The sequence below is a fragment of the Carettochelys insculpta genome, chromosome 2 (assembly GCF_033958435.1).
Source record: "Carettochelys insculpta isolate YL-2023 chromosome 2, ASM3395843v1, whole genome shotgun sequence".
In the NCBI taxonomy this organism is placed as follows: domain Eukaryota; kingdom Metazoa; phylum Chordata; order Testudines; family Carettochelyidae; genus Carettochelys; species Carettochelys insculpta.
This window is the reverse complement of record NC_134138.1, coordinates 68720166-68745162: the sequence shown is the minus strand read 5'-3', so window position 1 is coordinate 68745162 and position 24997 is coordinate 68720166. Positions and strand designations below refer to the sequence as shown.

The 24997-nt window shown below is 41.6% G+C and overlaps 1 protein-coding gene across 1 annotated transcript in view; it reads right to left on the bottom strand.

Moving 5' to 3' along the window:
* Positions 1-825: 825 nt before the first annotated feature.
* Positions 826-24997, bottom strand: part of CYP7B1 (cytochrome P450 family 7 subfamily B member 1) — a 197944-nt gene continuing 173772 nt past the window's right edge. The window contains exons 3-6 of the mRNA XM_074987135.1: positions 23073-23657; positions 22414-22620; positions 14875-15053; positions 826-8948 (exon numbers count right to left, since the gene is read on the bottom strand). Coding sequence (XP_074843236.1) covers positions 8652-8948; positions 14875-15053; positions 22414-22620; positions 23073-23657 — 1268 coding nt within the window. The 3' untranslated portion in view covers positions 826-8651. The remainder of the gene's footprint in view (positions 8949-14874; positions 15054-22413; positions 22621-23072; positions 23658-24997) is intronic.

The window sequence follows — 24997 nt, the reverse complement described above, 5'->3', positions numbered from 1 at the left end:
CCGGATGACCTGCTGGGAGCCGGAGGAGGGTGCACTCATGAGCATGGGGTGGGATGTAGTGTGCCTGACTATCCCTGTTCCCTGCAGGGCAGGCATCCCTGGGGCACCTGTCCCCGTCCCTGTCCTGTCCCCAGTGGGGGCTGCCCTGTGGTCCTCAATGGTGCCCCATGCCAGAGTGCCCCCCCCGTCCCCTGGCCCTCGCATGCACATGGCTTATCTCATTGAGGACGGCCCCAACGGTGGCCCTGCCCACCCCGAACTGGCGGCCAACAGATCGGTGATGGTGACTGTCTGGAATGGCCAGTTTCCGGAGGGCGATGGCTACCCTTTTCTTGAGCGGGAGTGCTGGTCTCATGTGGGTGACCTGGTACTGGAGGGTGGGGGCGAGCCAGTGGCACAGCTCTAGGAATGTCCCCTTGGTCATCCAGAAGTTCTGTAGCCACCAGTGGTCGCCCCAGTCCTCCAGCACCAGCTGGTCCCACCAGTCTCTGCTTGTGGGGAAACTCCACAGGTGGCGGATGCCCCGGGGGACCGGCTGGGGATGTCGCACCCTCAGGGTGACTTTCAGGAGGGTGGCTAGTAGGCTGGCTGCCCGTAGCCGCTGCTGCGCGGCGGCCAGGACCACAGCCAGTGCACTGGCTACAGCCTTGATGGGGATGGGGAGCTGCTCGGGTCCCAGGGGGGGTCCGGGGGGCCACCTCTGATCTCCACAGTGTGTGAGCCTGGGGACAGGTGGCTGGCCCTCGACATGTGCGGGCTGACGTATGGGATGGGAGGGACTTTAAGGGGACGGTGGGCCGCGGTCCTGGAAGGGCTCATCTGCCATGTGACCCTGCCCGCGGGACTTCCTGCACCTGTCCTTTCAAAAGAGCACCCTGCATAGTGTGGATGCTCATTTTCCAAATTGCACTCTGGGGCTTTCGAAGGAGCAGATCGCACCTTTGGTCTGTGTTTGTCTGTGTGGACGCTTCCTTTCGAAAGAACGGCTTTCGATGTTCTGTTTTGAAAGCTGTCCTTTCGAAAGGGGGCTGAAGTGTAGACGTGGCCTAAGAGTTTTAATGATGGACATTAACTATTATGTTCATTTATTTACAAGAAATCAGTTTATGGAATTAAGAACAATTTACAATCTTTTAAGCAACCAAAATTCAATAATAATGAAATAAAACATAATATCTATCCCTACCAATGAACTACAAAGACCAGTGATTACTAATAAATCCCCTGCCCCCAATTCTGAGAGTCGTGTAATACAATTAAGCTTCATGAAATAAACTGAAGCACACTTCTGCTTATTTTTAATAGATTATATTGCACATTGCTAGAGACATGGCAATGTAGCCATATCTAATTTGCCAACAGTTACACATAATTACTATTCATATGATGATACATGGAAGCACTTTAATTCTTTTCAATGGGACAGTATAGTTGCTTAAAATGTTACTAAGTACTGAATGAAAAAAGAACAGACTACTTACACATAAACATAAGGCTCATATTTTAGTGTTCACATTGTTTCACAAAATGTTCACTTGTCAAAAACGTTTAGTTTAAAAGTCTGACTGAGTGTTCCAGTAGTGGATTTTGGCATCTGGTCTAACCATAGGCGGATGGTCTAACCAGAGTGTTTTTGCAAGTGTTTGGTACTGATCAGCTGTTTTACATCTTTAAAATGGTGGGGGAGTTCACCTTTCTACCAAAGGGGAGCAAATGAAGATTCCAGCGGTGAGTGTGGCACCTGAAGAGCCCCCACATCCTGCATGACGCGTATAAGAAAGAGCCCTATCTCACTCTGCTCAGTGTTTGAGAGGGATTGGCATGACATTGCAAGGCCTTTCGGGGAAGTAATGAACAGGGTGGAAAAGAGCGGAAAGCATGACTTTTTAAAATAAGGTTTAATGGAAATTCCTCATTGGATGCAATGAAACATCTGGTCACATATGTGCAGACTATGCATCTTTGGGCTCTCATGCTGCTGAACATGGCACAAGGTCTGGATATGTGGTTTGGGTTCTCACCAGAAACACTTGCTGGGATCACAGCCTTGTGCTGCTGCCTCTCCCATGCAGCAATCACAAAACTGTAGCATTTCTGGATGGCTTTATGACTGGCTAAAGCCAGCTAGAATGTGTTGGGGTTAAGCATGTGGGCCCAAAGACTGTGGACTGACACAGCTCACAGGGAGGAATGGGTCCTAAGCTTTTACTCACCCACACCAAACCCAAACAGTGTGCTCTGGGCAGGCCTATGCTCGCTGATCTAGCAACTTGCAGTTACTCAGACATCTAACTGGATTGGCCACAGTCAATATGACCCAGTTGGTTGGGGGTTATGTCCAGTCAATCCTCCTAATAACTCATGATCCAGAGGAGCAGCTGGATGAAATGCTCCCTCTCCTTAACTGTCTCCCACACTTCTTAGCTTAAGTCTCCCAACATATGCAAGATACGGTTTGCTCTTTGCAATGGATTGGCGTATGTGAGGCATTCTTATGAGAAGGCTCTAACAAGACTAAATTGCACCATTGATAGGCATAGATAGAATGTCCCAAGGTGGGTTCTCATTCCTATGGGATGTCAAGCACCCTACATTGTTATTAAAGTGAGTAAATATGTACATAAGAACATAAGAACGGCGACACTGAGTCAGACCAAATGTCCATCCAGCCCAATACCCCGTCTTCCAACAGTGGCCAATGCCAGATGCCCCAGAGTGAGTGAACAGAACAGATAATCATCAAAGCGATGCCTCTCCTGTCATCCATTTCCAGCCTCTGACACACACAGAGGGTAGGGACACCATTCCTACCTATCCTGGTGAACAGCCATTGATGGACATTAACCTCCATGAATTTATCTGGCTCTTTTTTGAACCCTGTTAAAGTCCTGGTCTTCACATCATCCTCTGGCAAGAGTTCCACAGGCCGAACTGTGCACTGGATGAAGAAAAACTTCCTTTTGTTAGTTTTAAACCTGCTACCCATTAATTTGGTTTGATTAATTTGATTTGGTGACCCTCTTATGTGAACAAATAAATAACTTTTCCTTATTCACTTTTTCTATATGTCATGATTTTATATACCTCTGTCATACCCCTCTTTAGCCTCCTTTTTTTAAGCTGAAAAGTCCCAGCCCTTTTAATCTTTCGTCATGAGGCATCCATTCAAAACCCTTAAACATTTTTGTTGCTCTTTTATGAAACTTTCTCATTGCCAATATGTCTTTTTTGAGATGAGGTGACCACATCTGTACCCAGTATTCAAGACCTGGACATACGATGGACTTATATACAGGCAATAAGGTATTTTCTATCTCATTCTCTACTCCTTGCTTAATGATTCCTAGCATTCTGTTTCCTTTTTTGACTGCTGCTGCACATTGAGTGGATGTTTTCAGAGAACCATCTACAATGACTCCAAGATCTCTCTTGAGTAGCTAAATCAATCTCCATCATCTTGTATGTATAGTTGGGACTGTTTTTTCCAATGTGCTTTACTTTACATCAATCAATATTAAATTTCATTTGTCATTTTATTGCCAATCACTTAGTTTTGCAAGATCTTTGTGAAGCTCTTTGCAAGCTGCTTTGCTCTTTACCATCTTGAGCAGTTTAGTATCATCTGCAAATTTTGCCACCTCACTGTTTGCCCCTTTCTCTGGATAATTTATAAACTGATTGAATAGAACTGGTCCCAGTACTGACCCTTGAGGGATGCCACTAGTTACCTCTCTCCATTCTGAAAACTTACCATTTCTTTCTACCCTTTGTCCTGTCTTTTAACCGGTTTTCAATCCATGAGAGGACCTTCCCTCTTATCCCATGACAACTTAGTTTACTTAAAGAGTTTCTGGTGATGGAACTTGTCAAAGACTTTCTGGAAATCTGAGTAAACTACATCCACTGGATCCCCCTTGTCCACATGCTTATTGACTGCCTCAAAGAACTCTAGGGCCATGCCTACATGGGAAGCCTCTGTCAACAGATATCCCTGTCAGCAGGTATTTCCCAGCAGTACCTCTGTGGACAGATCATGTCTGCACACCAAAGCAGATTGCAGCAGCAATCTGCTCTCTCAACAGAGAGTGGCCACACGCTCCAGCTGCTCTGTTGACAGAACCGGACTTACAACCCGGGAAGTCAGCCGTGCATGGAGGGAAAGCCTTTCCATGACTGCACACCCTTCAGGGTCACCCGCCGTCCCATGCTCCTTGCCCATACTGAGGCTTGCCTCCCTTGCTCAGGAAAGCAAAGCTGCTGCAGGGTCCCCTTGCTGTTTGAGAGAGATCCACGTCTTTCCAAACTGCTGACATGCCAGAGCAGCCCCTGGGCTCACCCTGGACCGAAGACCAGATCCTGCTGGCCCTGCCACAGATCATCATCGGTCTGTCCACTGCATGTGGGGGGATGACCCAGACAGGCAGCCTGCAGAATAGGCCCATAGCACCACAGTACTCCAGCCGCCCTCACCCCCTTGGGTGCCGAGGCAGGTCTGGCGGTGCCCCACCAGCGCCAATAGGTGGGACCGTCTGGTCACAGGGCAATGGAGTGACCAGCAATGGACCCAGAACTTTCAGATGCACAAGGATCTTGAATTGTGCACCTGGCTCGCCCCGCCCTATGATGACACAACACCAAAATGAGGCCTGTCATCCCCCTCGAGAAGCGGCCCTATGGAAGCTGGCCAGCCCCGACAGCTACAGCTCTGTGGGCCACCAATTCAGCATTGGGAGGTCCCCTGTCAGGGCCATGATGACGCAGGTAAGGCACCCTCAGGCCTCCGGGGGCAGAGGGTAGAGGGGCAGAGGGGATGGGAGGGTGCAAGGGGTGGAGAAGGGATTGGGCCAAGGGCTGTGAGGCTTGCTGGATCCCAGGGGTGCTATCCCCCTCAGACTCTCACGGGCATGTCCAGTCTGCTCATGTAGATGTGGCCTAGTAGACTAGTATGGTATGATTTCCCTTTCCAGAAACCATGCTGGCTTTCCCTTAACAAACTATGTTCATCTGTGTGTCTGACAATTTTATTCTTTACTACAGTTTCAACTAATTTGCCTGGTACAGATGTTAGAATTACTGATCTGTAATTGCCAGGATCACCTCTAGAGCCCTTTTTAAATATTGCCATGACATTAGCTATCTTCTAGTCATTAGGTACAGAAACTGATTTAAAGGATAAATTACAACCCACAGTTAACAGTTCCACAGTTTCACATTTGAGTTCTTTCATAACCTTGGGTGAATGCCATCTGGTCCTGGTGACTTGTTACTATTAAGTTTCAAAGCCTCCTCTAATGACACTTCAGTCTTGGACAATTCCTCAGATGCCTCACCTAAAAATGGCTCAGGTTTGGGAATCTTTCTAACATCCTCAGCTGCGAAGATCGAAGCAAAGAAATCATTTAGTTTCTTTGCAATGGCCTTATTGTCTTTGAGTGCTCCTTTAGGGTCTTGATCATCCAGTGGCCCCACTGGTTGTTTAGCAGACGTCCTGCTTCTGATGTACTTAAAAACATTTTGCTATTACTTTTTGAATTTTGAGGAGTAAAGGGACTTGGAAGTTGCCCCGGCACTTCGCAGTACCGGCAGGTTAGCCACGGCTGGACGCGTGCTGGTACTTTGAAGTTTAAAACTTCAGAGTTGCTGTGGGGGGGTGGGGGTGGGGGGAGAGAATCTGCTTAATGAAGTGCTGCCTGTGCACTGCAGCACTTCATTAATAAACTCCCAACACCCTACTTACCTTCCTTCGAAGGAAGATGGTAGCATAGATAAGCCCTTACTGTTTTTTTAATTTGGGGTGTACATTTAAGTTGGGCCTCTATTATGGTGTCTTCAAAAAGTTTCCATGCAGCTTGCAGGGACTTTACTTTTGGCACTGTACCATTTAATTTCTGTTTAACTAACCTCCTAATTTTTGTGTAGTTTTCCTTTCTGAAATTAAATGCCACAGTGTTGGTTTGCTGCGGTGCCTTCCCCACCACTGTGGTGTTATATTTTATTACATTGTGGTCACTATTTCCAAGCAGTCCAGTTCTATTTACCTATTGGACCAGATCCTGAACTCCACTTAGGGCTAAATCAAGAATTGTGTCTCCCCTTGTGGGTTCCAAAACCAGGTGCTCCAAGAAGCAGGCATTTAAGGAATCAAGAAATTTTATCTCTGCATCCCGTTTCAAGGTGACATGTACCCAGTCAATATAGCACCTTTCAGGACTGCGCCTCAACTTCTAACCTGATGCTTTAAGAATACAGAGCTTTATTTGCCTGTTTGAACATACTCTGTCTCTTGTCTAATTTCTGAATGGATATTTATACCCATTGATTGGTGATTAATCTGAACCTAGTAATGTTTTTCATTCACTTTTGGCACTGTCCCAGTATGTCCTACTAAATTATGCTGCAGCATGTTACACTCAAAATTCAAAATCCTAAAAGCACAGTATGAGTCAAAGAAGGTCTTATGTTTAAAACAAATACCTACTTTTATTTTCACAGTTGCTTCGCATTTGTTTCAAAATGGAATGCCAATGAAAGATTTATCATAACTGTGGCATGAGACATTTTACAGCTTACACTGAAGCAATAATGTCTATAGTCAACATTGTAATGTCAACATTTTCTCTTTCTCAATAAAACAGGTTTGAACGTCCAAGCTGGATTGTGAGCTATGACTGAATATATAACAGCTGCAGTGTTTGCCTACAGAGTCACTACACTAGCAGCTAACCTGAATGTATATAAAAACAAATTTTATTCTATTGAGCAAGTGCATACAAGCAATAAACAGCTTTTGCAGTTGATTAAATGCTGAAGCAAAGTTAAAGCATTTAATCAACTGCAAAGCCCATTTAACATAAGTATACTCCAATATCATAGGTATTATTGATATTATATATGAAGAGAAAATGTTCATCCAATATAGCTCACAAAAACAATTTTCTTCTCAGAGGCCTGGGAGTTTAGATGTGCCAATCTTTGAAAGTCTGTCTAGTGATGCTGAATTGGGGTATATATTTTACGTGAGTAATTAAATGGCCTCAGGCATAAACAACAAATATGAATCCTTACTATTTACATCCTGCTTTTCATCCATTGGTCTTCATGTGTTTTACAAAGAAGGGTAAGATTTTTCCAGTTCTAAAGATGAGGCAGACTAGGGCACATGGAAACTAAGGCTTGTTTAAAAAAAATATGCACTGCCCTTGGTGCTCAATTTGATGCAGACACCTTTGGTCTACTTTTCAGATTTTTTAGAGTATCTATGGTTTCCACTAAAGTCACATGGAGTTTATGGTTACCCAACACCTATCAACATTGACCCTTGGCTACTGTCAATTTAAGGCACTTAAAAAGGAGGCACTAAAGATGAATGAATACTTGCATATCTAGTTCTAAATTATTTGCTCAAAAAAGGCTGGGTTGCTTCTCACAATTCCCTTTCTGCTCCTTGACTCCACAAGAATAACTAATTATAACACGAGACAGCCTACAAATATTTATGGCACAATTTTTGTCTCCGCTCACATCCATGTAGGTAAAACATCCCAGCAGTTAATTGGATGTGTAACTATAGAGGCAAATGAAAAGGTTCCCTAAACTAACACCTATGTCCTGATATGTCTCTCCAACCTCTTCCTAGTTTAACATCTATAGAAGATAGCTGTATACTGAAGCACATTTTCAGGGCAGGCATTGTTCATGTGCACCTGGAGACTAGAGAACCAAGAAGAACCTTAGTATGGTATGTAGTCCCTTGGCTAACAGCTTGAAAACAAAGCCTTTTTGAAGAAGATTGAGCAAGAACTGATACACTGAAGATTTTCTCCCTGAAACCACCATCTTGGCAAGCGGGGAATAGAAGGGAGGTCGGAGGCCCCATCTATCCTGGAAGTGGCCTCTGGTTCCCGGCCTTGTCTTCAGAGGTAGACAGTGAGAAAGAGAATTATAGGCCTATGATCTGCATAAGTACTGAGCAATGAAGAGCTTATCTATGAAGTAGAATTCTTGTGTCCCACTTATAGGTAGCTCAGTCAGCTCTCTCTAAGTCAATCAACAGCTCATTTATATGTTTGCTTGGGGTTACCACATAAATGTTAAGGGCACAGAACAGGCTCAGGATTTGGCATCAAAAGAGGAGTTTGCATGCTAAGGAGGAATGTAGTGCCAGTAAGAAACTGTGTGTAATTCATCTGGGGACAATTTCGAGAGTTTGTATGATATGTGTAAGGCTGAAGTTGTTAGCTTTTGGTACAATGATCAATATTCTTTGATCAGCACAACATTATTGTCACCACAGCTTTGAGGCATCTAAAAGATCAGGGAAAAATGGCATTCACTAGAAGTCACCTCTCCAGTGTGGAATGGCAGCCAATGACATTTCTTGGCTGAGGGTATGGTGCAAGGTGGACGGCTCAGAGCTGATGCTTTCTTCCATGCTCCTTTATCAATTTCCAGCCATTCCTGCTCTCATGCATGTGGATATGATCCTTCAACTGTAAGACATTAGCATTATTCTTTTTTTTTTTAAACGTAAACATATACAAACAGGAGAGAGATGAAATCAGAACAGGAAAGATCAAACATCTCCAAAAAGAAAATACACAGCCAAAAACCAGCAAAAAAACAAGATGCATGGGAAATCTGCAATAGGCAGCTTACTCTTCTGGAGACCTTATCTTGTAACGAAAGACAACATCAGTGTCTGGCAAGAGGATGCCCAGGCCCATACGCCTGTTGGTGAGCCCAACAGGCTTCCTTTCCACTAGTTCTATATCAAAGTGAGCCAAGAATAAAATCAGAAACTGCTTAATTTCATTCACTGCCAAGAACCTGCCAGGACAAATGCTGATTCCAGAGCCAAAAGGCATCAGAAAGTATTTCAGCTTTCTTCCCCTTTTGTAGAAAGTGGTTTTCTTCTTGCCATTCTCCACGTAACGATCAAACTTATACTCCTGAAAACAGAAGAAAGATGGTTAAAATTAACAGAGCAGTTGCATGAGTGTTTTCATTCACAACAGGGTGCAGAGGGTGCTTCTAAAATCCTAAAGCAAAGTTATGCACTAAGACAAGGAACCAACAGCTTCTTCTTTTTAGTCTAATTCACTTACAATGAGTTTTATCTACCTTCTAATAACTTCACTGCACATTAAGGGTGCGTCTACACTTGCCAGCTACTTTGAAGTAGCCGGCACAAAGTCGAAATAGCATGTGTCATGTCTACATGCACCATGCGCTATTTCGACATTGAAATCACCATTAGATGGCGAGACGTTGAAATCGCTATTCCTATCCGAAGATGGGACAAGCACCCTACTTCGACATTCAATGTCAAAGGAGGGTGTGTCTAGATGATCCACATCCTGCTACATCAAAATAGCAGGGTCCTCCATGGTGGCCATCAGCTGAGGGGTTGAGAGATACTCTGTCCAGCCCCTGCAGGGCTCTATGGTCGCTGTGTGCAGCAGTCCTTAGCCCAGGGCTTCTGGCTGCTGATCCTGCTGCTGCAGCTGGGGGTCCATGCTGCGTGCACGGGGTCTGCAACCGGTTGTCGGCTCTGTGGACCTTGTGCTGTGCAGGCCGAGTGTGTCTGGGAGGGGCCCTTTAAGGGAGTGGCTTGCTTTTGCCCCAGAAGGGCTAGTCCAGCCTGTGACCCCGTCCGCAGGCTTTGCTGGCCCCTTATTTTGACAGAGAGCGCTTGTGTGTGTGGATGCTCCGCATTTCTTTCCAGGGTGGCTCCTTTCAACGTTCCTTGTCATTACTTTGACACTGAACATCAATGGCACCAGCCCCGGAGGACGTGAAGACGATATGTGTCGAAGTAGCTTATTTTGATGTTCTTACTTCAGAACAGGCTACTTCGACACAGTGTGCTAGTGCAGTTGTAGCCTAAGTGGCAGTGTCTGGATTACTGGAAAAAGTGTGTTGTCCCTTTAATAAAAACAGTTCCTGTTTGTGAAGCATCCTATACACTCAACAGGCTACATACATTAATAAAATCAGAATTATAAACAATAATAAAAATAGATAATACTCATAGTCCTGCTGCAAGTGCAGGGGACTAAACTAGATGACCTCTCAAGGTCATTATTATCTTCTCCATTCCTATGGTTCTATTTCACAATTCTATGAAAATTCAGCACAATCCAATTGGTACACTGACTTTGCTCTCAGGGAAGGAGAAAATTGATCTACTGCAATACCCACCTTCCCTCTCATGGTGTGGACTGTTCAGGAACTAGCCATCAGTTAACTTACAATCAGTTTTACTGTCAGTTGAAGATAGTTTCTGTCTGTCTCATATCTTCACACCTGACATCAATGGCTTGCTATGGAAAATGTATGCAAAGCAGGCCACATGATAATACATGATGGCTGTGTCTACACGTGCCCCAAACTTCGAAATGGCCATGCAAATGGCCATTTCGAAGTTTACTAATGAAGCGCTGAAATGCATATTCAGCACTTCATTAGCATGCGGGCGGCAGCGGCGCTTCGAAATTGATGAGCCTTGCCGCTGCGCGGCGCGTCCAGACGGGGCTCCTTTTCGAAAGCACGCCACCTACTTCGAAGTCCCCTTATTCCCGTGAGCTCATGGGAATAAGGGGACTTCGAAGTAGGTGGCGTGCTTTCGAAAAGGAGCCCCGTCTGGACGCGCCACGTGGCGGCAAGGCTCGTCAATTTCGAAGCGCCGCTGCCGCCTGCATGCTAATGAAGCGCTGAATATGCATTTCAGTGCTTCATTAGTAAACTTCGAAATGGCCATTTGCATGGCCATTTCGAAGTTTGGGGCACGTGTAGACGTAGCCGATGATAGCAGCAAGTGTTTGTGTAGAGTAAGTACTCTAGAATTTACTCCAGTAACATTAGCTAGTATCTTAGGTCCCATAAATTTACCACTTTTCTAAAGATCTTTAATATCATCATCATTGTGTCGGTCTAACTTGAGTTTGTGAATGAAGGAGATGTAACAATCCTAGCTCAGTCCATGGTGAATTAAACCACTTAAAAATTTGCATGTGCGCTTTGAAAAGAAAACAACAAGCCACTTTCTGCTTACAGTCATTCATTAGCACTTGGCCAGTTAGCATACATCTGCTACAGTTGAAGCTTTTGAAAGTTAGATGTGAACATGCAATTCAGACAGAAATCATCTCAGCTCATAGTAAAAAAAGGAATAAAAAGTTTAGCTGGCTGGTTTCTGGAGATGTCATACCTCGGAGAAAAAAGTGGACAGATTAGCTCTTTGCCAGAAAATCCAAAGACACTGCAATGTATTAATTTTAATAAAAATATAAACCAATAATACTGTACATTTACTGATTTCTTGTTCTATCCAAATCCTATGGAAAAATAAAATGATTCCATTTCCATAATGCTCTTGAGTATCAGTAAGCAATGGTGATACACAAGCCAAGACTTCTGATTATCAGAACCCTGTTCTGCCTATCAGATTAGAGGTTCTTATACGGTGACCTGCAGGTCCTCCTGTCTGTCTGTAGGTTATTCCAAGAAGCAAGCAGTAGGGGAGTGTATTGGGCTGGTCTGTGAGCAGATCAGACTAGTGATTCATAGTCACGACAAGTATGTAAAATCCTGGAGGATATGTGACTTTCCATGTTCAGAGACTGGGTGACATTTAAAAAAAAACAAAAAAGATAAATGTAGCTTGAATTTTCAAAGGGGCGTAAGGGAGTTCGGTGCTCAGCTTGAAATGGAAAATCAGTTCCCTTAAGTCCCTTTGAGAATCCCACCGAGGAAGAATTGTGCTACTTTTCTTATGAATTGCTTTAATTTAAAGTAATATTGTGAATACTGAAAGCCAAAATAGGATCCCTCTCTAAAAATATTACATTTTAAATGCAGGTTCCACTGATTAAGAGTAACTATTAGCCCTCTAAGACATGAGCTGTAATATCCTTAACATGTAGCTCTTCAGCTGAGTAACATTACAGACAGGATCCTGGGTCACAGACCTAAGTGTCTGTGTTGTTTCAGGTTTCTTGTGATTTCTTAGTGAGTCAGTTGAAGACGGAAACTTGGGCCAGGTCTATACTAGACCTTGAAGTCGATTGTAGAGATGCAATTCCAGCTATGGCAATTGTATATCTGTAACTGACATCTACAAACGCTTTACCTGGCTGTCCTCACAGAGGGAGGTTGATGGGAGAAATTCTCCTGTCAACTTCCCTTACTCCTAGCGAGACTGTGGAGTACAGGAGTTGACTGTGGAGTCCTGATAGTTTGATTTTGCGTGTCCCCACTAGGCGCACAAAATTGAACCCTGGAAGATCAACCCTGACTGGGTCGATCTTCTGGGTAGTAAAGACATACCACTGGATGAGAAACTTGCTATCTGAGGGACTAGGAAAACAGGAAGCTTATTAACATGACAAGAATGGAGCCAACAGGTAGAGCAAACAATGATGGGCCATGTGTACTGATATCCAGACCCTGCAGATCCACAGATATTTGCTTTATATCCCCATCTGTGGATGTGGATGCAGATATTTACAGCTCATTTTTTGTGGATATGCATGCAGATACAAATTTCGTACCTAGAACCCTGCAAACTTCTGGATATTTACTTTATATCCACAGGTATTCACATTCGTGGATATGGATGCAGACATCTGCAGCTCATTTTTGCAGATACGTATGTGGATACAAATTTTGTACCTGTGTAGGGCTCTTCAGATATCTACACTCTCCTGGAATTTGTGTTGGTTTTTGTTAGGTTTTCCAGATGAGGAGCTGGGTTTTTAAGAAAGACATATCTATAGAGTAAATTCTTTTACTTCATGAAGAAAGGTGAAGGGGGGGAAAAAAGCCACAATCCCCCAAAAAAGAAACCTCTGGAGGTGAAAATGAGAGGTAAAATTCTAGTTGAGTATCTGTGAAACTTGATAACATTAATTTAAATCATTATGGAAACTGAGCAAATGTACATATCTGCATTTAATCCATCTTTATCACAGTATATACGGCTCAATTTGGGAAGTTATACAGGATATCCTATATTGATTTTCCATTGTTCAGGATTTACAGGGTCAACCTATCACTTGCTGAAGTTTAGGCTCATTTATGTAGGAATCAGAGGGTCACAACTACATTACAGTAACCTGATTTAATATTGCTGTACATTTACTTAGGTTTTGAGGAAGAGGTGAAGAAGAGGTCACCAACACACATTCACACTTATGTAATATGATTCCTAACCATAAGAGGTTAATTTTCATCTGTGGCCTGAATTTAATATTAAAATCTTCAGAGGTGAATTGCTAATCCTGAACTATTTACTCAGCTACCCGGACAATTTTCCCCATCCAGTATAATCACCAAATATTGGACAAATCCAAGACTGTTGTTTCATAACATTCGTTCTACATCTCATATTTAATAAATGTGAACATTACAGATGTGAGAACACAACAGAAATTATTGTTTCCTTTCTTTGACAGAGTATCTGTCGTGAAATCAGTGCCCTTTGCAACCTACCAATAACTTATTGGTAATGGATGTAAACTAAAGTAATGCTGAGAAAGCTGAGCAGATTTGATATCACGAAAATGTACTCCATTTATGGCAACATGGTATCACTTTCTTACAATTATTTATTAAGGAAGACTTCAAGACATGCTCAGCTCCCAATTTTATCCATAGTTTTCCTTTTTTATTTCTGTTTGGATAGGTATTTTTTATTAAGAAATTAGATAATTTTTTCATATCTTTAGCAGCACTTCCATTTCTTCTTCTGGCTGGTCTCTCAGCAGCTTCATTTAGGTTGAGTAGTACCTTACACTTCAAAATGAGATGCACTGATGTTAGAGTAGGGTACTATTTGAGCAAGGTCATCCGAATGTGGCCCCTTTCTTGAAACCTGATAAATCCATTTTTATTCTTAAATTCTGCTACAAGCAAAACATCAGGAAGCAGCACTTCTAAAACTATTTGTGTGTTTTATTTAAGCAATCTTCTAAAAATGTGTAAAATTGCCCTTGTAAAGCTGAACTATTATTTGGAACATATCTGCAATTGTCAACAAGTGTTTAAACTAGAAGGATTGATAGACAATCACTTGCTTAGAAAATGAACGGGCAGGCGAAGATAAATGATGCACTTATGAACTGCCACTTTTGTAAAATACACTTGGCATTGACTGGTCTCTGTAAAATCTCACTTCCTGTACAGCACCACAGACTGGTAACAGCAACCCTTCAGTATGATCTATGGAAGGGTATGACTATTCAATTTGCATGCAGGTGATGAACTTCTGAAGTCGTATTAAGGCTGAGCCAGGATGGATTAATTTCCAGTCTTTGATATTCATTAACTCTCGTGTCAGGAAAAAAAATATAAGGAGATGACACAATTACCCTCAGAGCTTCACTGCAGAGCAATGGCTTTATAATCTCAAGTTCACAACATCTTTCTAATTGACCAAAAAGAGGTGAATCCCTATGAAGAGAGGTGAAAAAGCATATGGCTCAAGTAGGACACAGCTTTGGAGAATCAATGATGCTTTAGAGGCACTTAGATAAGTGGTCCACATTATTTGCTATTTAAAGCACCTTCTATTATTTAGCCCTCCTCAGGAATCAAATGATCCACTACCAAACAAAACCCACATTTAGTCTACAGTTTGTGGTAGTCAATGTGCAGTTGTCAATTCCTTTGAAAGCAGTAGCTCTCAGTCTCATCACCATATTTCTCTCTTCAGGCCACGAATTCTTTGATCTACTGGGCCCAAGAAAATACATATGAAAGTAGGAAGATTTGTTCCACAAGAAGGAACAGCAGTTAAAAAAAATACTATCACAAAAGGGATGGCTGCTGTGATATGCCTAAAGTATGGTGAGTAGCACCAGCTGAATGTTTTACCTTAGGATCTTCATAGACCTCAGGGTCCATGTGCAAAATTGGAGGGTAAAGAGCTATCAAGTCTCCTTTCCTCAAACTGACTTCCCGATTTCCTTCAAGCTTGAGAGTATAATCCTCCTGGACGAGCCGAATGTTCATGGAAGATGAGCAAATTCGTAAACTCTCATTTAAAGCACTGTCTGCATTTAAAAAAAAGTGGGAGGGGGGAGTGGAAGCATTAAAATATAGAAGATGAATGGAAGTTATGCATGGCTACAGCTGCTGGATCACTACAAGTTCAGTAGGGCAGTCTAAAGAGAAAAACAAACAAACAAACCAGCAACCATACTAGACACTATGAGGAGGTAATAACCTATCCCGGAGGGGTTGAGGAAAAAAGCTGCACATCTGAACCTTTAGATTAATTCTCACTGATGGTTCTGAGGAATCTTGTAAGCTTTAGGCAATAGTAAATTTTGTGTAGAAAGCCATTATTTAGGCATTGTGCTGAAAACACCACAATTGAAAGAGATGAATGCGTTATGCATTTACATAGATATTAGAGCCAATACCAGTCAAAGCACTGAAAGGACTATTAAACCTGCCTTTCCAAAGCTGTTGGTGGTAAGAGAAGGACTGTTAGAAAAATCATTTACCTTGTTAACAATGCAATTATTTTGAGGTTTAAAAACAAAATTAAACAAGATAGTCTGCCAAACTATAATTTTGGTTATTTCCAGAGTGAATGTAAACAATTTGCCTGATAATTTTAAAAGAAAAAAATACTTTTATTGAGTCCCAAGAAAAAAACATTCTTCTCAGCATTAAGACAAACAAGATTTCTAATATCATCATCCCCTGGAAGGCTCCAGAAGCTGTATGTCCTTGCTTTCCCAGTGGCCTTCACCTTTTGCTCCTAGCACGACAGATTTTATGGCTAATTTCCGGCAATTTATCCTGGCAGTTTGAGGAGGAATTCCTTTGGGAATAATATGCATAATTTGCATAAATCATTCTGATAGCATGCATATCAGCATGTAGCTCCTGTCTAAGACTGCATCTCTCACTTTGTAATCAAAACTGACTATTTTTCCACCAGCACGTATGGGTGCTATAATATATGACTTGATTTCTTCTAATCATCAGTGTGAAAAATAGCCTAAAATAGTGTTTCAGGCTCACATAATGATACATTTATGAGCGAACTAATGTTCCGTATTCTAAAATAAAGCCCCTCTAAGTGTTCAGCATGGCACCACAATCCCTGCAATCAAAGGTTAGTTTATTACAGATAGTAGCTACCCAGCATAGATGCATCTGAAAAAGATAATAACAAACGTTCCTTCACTAAAAATTAAATCTGGTGTAGCATGCATAGCAAATAAAGCGGCCTTGGTTGCTTTCTCGCAGGAGGTTTTTCCTTAAGCGTGCATTTGTCTAAAGAAATGAGGCTGCGGTCAGCTTTGTGTGGCCAGTGCTGTGATTCAATGTGACGCACAGTGAGTCTGTGCATATTCTTTTGGACTGCCTTCGTTACTATAATCAGGCAGAGTCAAATCGGCTTGTTGGTAATGAAGCCAGAAAAGAACTCTGGTTCCAGAATATGGCTTCTACTGTGGATAGCCACAAGGCAGCTGACACGATAGATTTCAACTGGCAGCACTCTGGCAACAAAACTTTACATGGTACAAAGAAAAGGTCCAGCCTCCGCTCTTGTACTGTCTCCAGCCTTGGGAAAATGAAGCTGATAACACCATTTTAGTCTGCAGTTTGAAAATGGTAGCTGACATATGCAGCAACACCGTTCACCCAGGAAATCAAATAAGTAGTGGGGGGAGGTGTGTGTGTGGAGGAGTGGTGAAGAAAAGCAAAATAATTATCGACCTGCTGCTGTGAAATAGCAGGTTTACATTTAACATCATGAACTACACGGTCACATCCTCTTGGCTGACATTGTCCCAGGAAGCATGGCAGTCTGTGCCCATTGCAGTATCACAAATGACAACTGGGCAAGCGTATCTTCTGCAGAAGTTAATCACAATAATGGAGCACAAAGTGTGGCTTAGTGGTCAGATCATAAATGACAAATCTGTTTTACCTCTCAGTACCAGTTACGTGTGGAAGACGAGCTTGGCTCTGGCTCTGAGCGATCATGCCGATAATCATTAGATGACAAAAGTAATGAGTCACATTATGATCACCAAAGGAAAACGGAGTTAACGTGGGTTTTGCAGGCTAACATTAAAAATAGACACTCAGCCTTCCACAAACCCCATATGAATGCCGGCGCTGTACACTGAAAAGAATGACAACCGCATAATAAAGCCACAGCCTTCACTTGCAGTTGTCATAGTTCAGCAGACGCCAGCCAGTGCTACTGACAGACCAGCTGGGTAGGTTGGGAGGCCTTCCATTCTGCACCATGAGGTACAGTAAATTATCCAGCATGGTAGAGCAACATCTGTTTCTGTGCTAGTGCCGAACAAACAAGGCAATTTAAAGCATACCAAGGGATAACCAAGCAGCAAATGAGCATGACCCTCATTTTTTCCTATTCTTACACATGAGATGCTAAGTTTTATTGTACATGTGCTACCTAAAGGGGAAGCCAGGCTGTTAGTTGATAAGGTGTTGTCAGAGCAATTTTTCATGTTTTCTATAAAGAGAGAGACGTCTCATAGTATTGTTATTCTTAGAACCCACCCACTTCTGTCTTCATTTCTCTTATACTAAAGCTAGCACTCAGCTCTCAATTCAGTCTAGATTAAAAAAAAAACTGTTTCAATATACTTATAAATATTCAGTCTTTAAACCTAATTTGCTATACTTAGTTCACATGCCTTCAAGCATTTGTCTTCCAATTTCCACTGAATAAATGCGTACTAATGAGAAATAGAGCAAGCTGCTGAGGCAAAGCTGGGTGACTTGAGCCTGGCCTGCCACCAGCTTGTGATAGGCAGGCAAATTGAGTTAAAATGAAAAGTCTTGTCAGCTGAAATGCAACATGGTAGCCAAACAGCAAGCTGTCAATCATCCAGCCAAAACAAGGGACTGCAGGTAATAAAAGGTCATTGCGAATCATTAGTGCATTTGGCTTTCATACGCAAGTTAATTTTAATTAAACATGATCTCTATCTGTAAATGTTTTATAAAACTTATTGTGCATAATGGATTGTTAATTTTGTATCAACATTTAGCAGATAATATCAAACTATAATTATTAGAGTATATTATCGAAAAAATAGCTATTGAGTATGCAAATATTTTTGGTGATAATTTACATCATGCCTTACAGTGTGCCAACACAAATGATAGTGTCTGAAACAAGGATATTTGAGGCTCACTAAGAACTGAGCAGTACTGACCAACAAATGCTCGGGAATATATTTATTTCTTACAAATCTCATTAACATTTTTGATGCCCAACACTTACATTGCAGATATGTGTCTTATATTAAACTACTTTTAATTTATCTACCTTTTCATACACATACAATTATTTTCTCAAGCAGTGCTCTTTTGGAAACAAATATCTGGAATTCAGCAACACTCTGGGGCAATAATATTTCAAATGTGAATCGATGTAAAAATATAAATTAAATAAAGAAAACACGCTGGAACAAAATGTGTATTAAATATCAGTCTTGTGCATTGTTTACTATACTAGAGCTCCATTGTGAGTCATAATGACTAATAATGTATTTTACTCTGCACACACAAATAAGCACATTCTGGTTCCTGGGAAAATCAGGACAAAAAGGAAACTGTGCTATTCTAGAAATACCTGGAAAAAAATACCTGGAAAAAATCAGGTGTGTGATTGGGTGACAGGAATTAGTTTTTATCAGCTATCGAAAGGATGGATTCAGAAGTTAAGTCAGGCCATACTGTTTCAGAGCAGCACAAGTGACCACAACAAAGATGATGGTTTTTTTGACAGGTCTAGATGATTCTTCTCCAAACTATGAGGAATCAAAGGTCCTTTTAACTACTGTAACACAAAACAGGAGCTGCAGGAATCAGAACATTTAGAACAGGAAAAGAATAACGAGTGAAAGATTTCAAGGTGACACACACATCCAAGAATCCCACCTGATCTGTCTTACTCATGTTGGAAGAGAGGGATGAATTCCTAATTCTCTATGCATACCGTTAAATGGCGCTATGAAAAGGGAAAAGCTTGTTTTCAGATGCTATGGTCAGAGTGCTTTAAATGTACAGGTGGGGCTTACTCCTTCTTTTTTTACCTATTCCACACTGGCAATGCCGCAGTTGCGAATTTAGGTGTGCAAGCAGTGCTGGAGCAGACCCCATTTTTCCACATGTATGACGAGCCTAGAGTCACTTCTCATTAAAACGTTTATTTAACATACCCAGTTGCATGTGGATTTCTTTCTTTTTTGTTGTTTTGTGAGACTGTGGCTCTTCCTTTAAGACTAAAATGCAAAAAGCACTGAAAGCTGGCTTCTGTTCATACAACTCAACTTAATCCAATTTGAAAATTTAACAAACTTGTTACAAAAATCTCTGAGGCAGAATCTGGTGCCTTCACTCCCACCCAAACACATAAATCTACAAGTAATAAGGTTCTGTAAGATTCAGGGAACATCCATTTGGATGATATATTTAATGTTTTTGAACTGTTTGTTATACATTTTGCATCAGATGGTTTTGGTGAGGTCTTAAAATTTGTTTGATACTTAAGGGCATCGGATGTAAGTAATGAAATAGCTACTTTACAAAACCTCAGCCCCAGTGAATGCTATTTAATTTTGAAAAAGCTGAACAATGTACAATAAGGACATACATTTTAAGTCCAGGAAAAGGCCATCTTGCCCAACATGCTTGTCCTTTTCATTTTCCTTTGCCCAGTCTTCCTATTTTTTCAGCAGATCATCCAGTCTCCTCCTCTAAGCACATTATGGCTACGTCTACACTAGCACAAATCTTCGAAATGGCCATGCACACGGCCATTTCGAAGATTACTAATGAGGTGCTGACATGCATATTCAGCACATCATTAGCATGCTGCCAGCCACAGCTTTTCGAAATAGTCACATTTCACTCCTGCGTGGCTTGTCCAGATGGGGGGCACTTTTCGAAAGAACCCCGGGAACTTTGAAATCCCCTTATTCCTATTGGCACATAGGAATAAGGGGATTTCAAATCTCCCGGGGTCCTTTCGAAAAGGACCCCCGCCTGGATGAGCCGCATGGGAGTGAAACGTGGCAATTTCAAAGCGACGCATCTAGTGGCATGCTAGTGAGGTGCTAAATATGCATTTCAGCGCCTCATTAGTAATCTTCAAAATGGACATTTGCATGGCCATTTCGAAGATTTGTGCTAGTGTAGACATGGCCTAAAAGTTGTTTTTTGACCTTATTTAAGCTTTTTCACTCTTTCATGGTAACTTTTTCCATTAATATACTAACGTTGGTATGAAGCAGTTCTTCTCAAGTTCCTAAACAATAAACATTACATCCTTCAGAAGTTATGTAGTTCATGGGCATTCCTCCTCAGTAACACTGTCCATCTCCTCTGTATCAGAAATGTTCTTCATCAAGTTATAAAAGTAAATCTTCACCAACAGAGTTAGTGACTTTGGAATGAAGCCAACGTTCTGAGTTCATATAAAGTATGATGACAGTATCAGTATGTACCAAAAGTTGGGGATAAACACCATTTACATTTGTTCTATGTTAGTCAGCTCAGTTTGAAAAAGTGAATATAAGGTTTGTGACACCTCCAGACAAGTCAGTGCTGGAAAACAGAGGCTTTTAGTATTTGCTAAAGAAGTACAAAGTTTGGGCAAAGAATGAAATCTTTTCCTATGCCACTCTGGTGATGTGTCTCAATGCCAACCTGAAGGGATTTCCTCCAGGGCTGGAAAAGCAATTTAGGCCTGATGCAGGAAGGCAGTTAAACACATGATCAACTTCAAAAACAAGTTGTTACATTAACCTCAGTGGAATTTCAGCCTCCCTGTTCTCCTTCAGAGATTATTAGCTCTATAATCAACTCGTGACAATGGAGCCTTGTGTCAAAGGACCTGGGTGGAAATATTCAGAGGCCTAAGAGTTAGGTGCCTGACTATCATTTGTCCTTCTGAAAATCAACCCATTAGCTTTTGTGATGCAGAGGAAATTAGGAAATTAACTGAGATCATCAACTCATGAACAATGTGACACAGGCATTAGGTGGAAACAACTTCAGTGACCCAGAAGACTCAGTAATTTCTTAGCTATCCCCTAAAATTCTCCATATAATTTCAAGGTTTTAACCATTTTTATTACTACAAATATCGGTTCTCCTTTGCAAAGGTGTGTCTGCTTGTGTTTGCTTAGGAATCACACACCTGAGGCTGCTTTAAAATAAAACAAACATAAACAGCATTTTTTTTAAGATCTGAAAGGGTGAAACTGCTTTTGGAAATAACACATTTTAGCTACGTCTACACGGGGATGCTACATCGAAATAGCTTATTTCGATGTAGTGAAATCGAAATAAGTTATTTCGATGAATGGCGTCTACACATCCGCCAGGGCTGGTGCCGTCGACATTCAAAGTCGACGTTGGGCAGCACTACATCGAAGTAGGCGCTGCAGGGGAGCATCTACATGCCAAAGCGGCCCACATCGAAATAAGGGTGCCAGGAACAGCTGCAGACAGGGTCACAGGGTGGACTAGCACTTCCAGGGCAACAGCAAGCTGCTCCCTTAAAGGGCCCCTCCCAGACACACTTGCACTAAACAGCACAAGATCCACAGAGCCGACAACTGGTTGCAGACCCTGTGCATGCAGCACGGATCCCCAGCTGCAGCAGCAGCAGCCAGAAGCCCTGGGCTAAGGGCTGCTGCACACGGTGACCATAGAGCCCCGCAGGGGCTGGAGAGAGCGTCTCTCAACCCCTCAGCTGATGGCCGCCATAGCGGACCCCGCTATTTCAATGTTGTGGGACGCAGATTGACTACATGTGCCCTACTTCGACATTCAACGTCAAAGTAGGGTGTTATTCCCATCTCCTGTTGGGGATAGCGACTTCGACGTCTTGCCGCCTCACGTCGATTTCAACTTCAAAATAGCGCTCGCCACGTGTAGACGTGGCGGGCATTATTTTGAAGTTGGCATGGCTACTTCGAAGTAGCCAGCTCGTGTAGACGCGGCTTTTGAGGACAAATTGATTTTCCTAACTATTTTTATTTGGTTCAGGAGAAGGCCTTTCTTGGCAATATGCTACAAAAGTATCTGAAATGCGTTAGTACTTCGGCAGATGCTCAGAATCAAACAACTTAATAGGCATATAAACTTTTTTCAAATAATTGCAAAGCTTCAATTTAGCCTTTTGCATACTTTGCATAGTTAATTACCTAGGCTTTAATGTTTACATGCAATGAGAGTATCTTCAGCTATAAACTACATAATTTATAATTGATGTAAATGGGTGTTATTATGTCAATTAAGCAGCTGTGTCCTCCACCTTCTCAGTAAACAGAAATGAGTGATAAACGGAGTTTGCAAAAAGATACACTCTTTTCTTCACAACAGATAAAAATAAATTACCTAGGTAGACCAGGCTGTCCAATTGTTCTCTGGTGAGGAGGATGTTATAGCCAGGCCCTTTCTTTTGACCTGTTGACTGTAGAAAATGGTCAATTTCGTCACGCACCACTGCATGAGCTTCTGGGTGCAACAGAAGATAATACAAGGCCCAGAATGTAGCTGGAATTGTGTTTGCCACAGAGGCCCACAGGAAGGCAAAATGATGTGCTGGGAGAAAATAAGTGAAAAGGAAGATTAATAGCGTTTTATTACACTGATTAGATTTGCAGTGTGCTAATTAAAAGATGTTAGGACACAGACCCAGCCAAGGATCAGTGAATGCTAATGAGGACCAATAGGCTTCTGAAGTCTAATTTTCTGCTTAATGAGAATAGTTTGAAATGTAATGGTGGGGTGGGGGGGGGAAGGGGGGGAAGGAAAGGAACTAAATGCAACTCAGTTGTAATCTCTCTCATTATCACCATTAAGTATCTTGTTTTACCACCTCAGCCAAAAAAAAAATCAATTATCATTGATGGTTGTTTCAGACTAAAACATTTTATCATTAGCCAATTAGAAAGAACATAAAAATTTTCAAGGTCGCCATTTTGCCTTTTTATTTCAAAAGTCTAAAGTAAATTATTGTATTTTAGGCAAGCAATCATTCATAAGTTTCCTACCTGCTTTGTCATAATCTTGGAGACGCTCACATTTCTCTAATACATCTTTTCTGGCTTGGATGATTTCTGACCCTCCCATCCATTTTGCCATGTTCTGAGGAATGAAATGATGTATAAGCTCCTTCCGAACCTTCTTGGTAGCTCCTAGCAACTCAATGGGTATGTTTGCAGCTAAATAGGGAAAGTTGGCATCGAACTTGTCAAATTTGTCTCTGATTTCACTAATAACATTGTGGCCATCTGCAGCAGGATTTCTTCCATATAGTGTTGTAAAACTGGCTTCAAACATTAGAAAGCTGCAGAACTTGTATATTTTTTCTGTTTTCCAATCTGTTGCTTGTGAACATTCCCATTCAAATAGATGCTGGAGATTTTTCATCATGTGGTCGAAAATTATGTTCAAAGATTCGCCTTGCAGGTACTGGTAAAGTCGGTGCATCTCTTCCTTTGCAGAATTTGTCAAAGGAGGAAAGTTAAAAACATTTGATGCCACTTTAAGAGCATATTCTTTAAATTCAAGTTGCTTGCTATTTCTGACCACATAAGCGAAGTGGAATGGGTTCATGATAAAGGTAATGTAGTTACCTGAACAGAAGAAAAAGAAGCACATACACAGATTAGCACCTTTTGTGATACTACTGCTATTATGATATAATGACGATAATATCAAGTGTTAATTTAAGCCATTTCCCCTTCTTGTGTTTCAAGTGAGAAGCACACAGAAAGTCTCAAAAGTTAATTTGAAAAAGAGAGATCTTAACTTTTTTATAAAAAGCCAGAGACCTTGTTTTCATCTACTAAACTAGCTTACCTCATAAAAATACAATATAGTTTTATCATGCATTACAAAAGCACTTTGAAAACTACACATCATTAGATGACTTTTAATATAAAAAAAAAGGAACAAACAAATAATTCCCTATGGAAGGGCAATACATCAGTAGTTTGAGAGGGGCTGAAGCGGGAAATATGCTAACATGCTGCTTTTATTCAAGCAGAAGAGAATAAATTAGTTAGACCAGGTTAATTGCAGTAACCAAGACTTCAATTATACAATAATCTCTGTGTACCTTGCCAATATACTTGGTCCTGCCTCAGTGTAATGGGCTGAACTACATGGCCTTTCAACTAGGTGACCTACACTTCCATGATTCTACAGAATACACTGAAATCAATGCAGGTTACCATAAGCACAGAGGACACCTGCACAAAGGCCTGTGATGCTGCCCATAGCCCAAAGAAAACATGGCAACAAAAATACATTTTCAGTCTTGTTTTCTTCTTCCACATTTCACTGCCCCTTAAAAAAAATTAACAGGATGATGCAGTTTTATTATAGCATCAACAGAAGATAACCCTGTGATTTATTTAGAAAAATTGCTTGCTGTGCACTATACCATCATTTTAAAACAATGGAAAAGTATTTTGGGGGAGTATGGAAGTGGGTCTTTGCCCACAAAAACTTATGCTCCAATAAATCTGTCAGTCTACAAGGTGCCACAGGACTTCTCCTTGTTTTTGTGGGAGTATGCTGACCTATCTTGATTTTAAACTAACCTCAAAGAAGGAAACCCCAATATAACCACACAGATTGCACTAGCAACATAGCACCCTTTTGTACATCTGTGATTAAAAGAGATAGTCCTGAGCTGATAGCAACATTAGAGAGAGAATTTACATTGTTTACTTCTTTCTAAAATGCTCTTTTCATTTTTCTGTGGCTACGTCTACACTAGCAAGTTCTTTCAAAATATTTTTGAAAGAAGGGGGCTCTTTTGAACTATCCAGCCAAGTGTCTACATACAAAAAGCATTCTTCAGAAACTAAACCAAAAGAATGCAGCACTCCTTTTGAAAGCACTCTTCCACTCCCGTTTCAACGCGTAGATGCTCCACGGGACCTCTTTTTTCTAAAGAGCAGTCCCG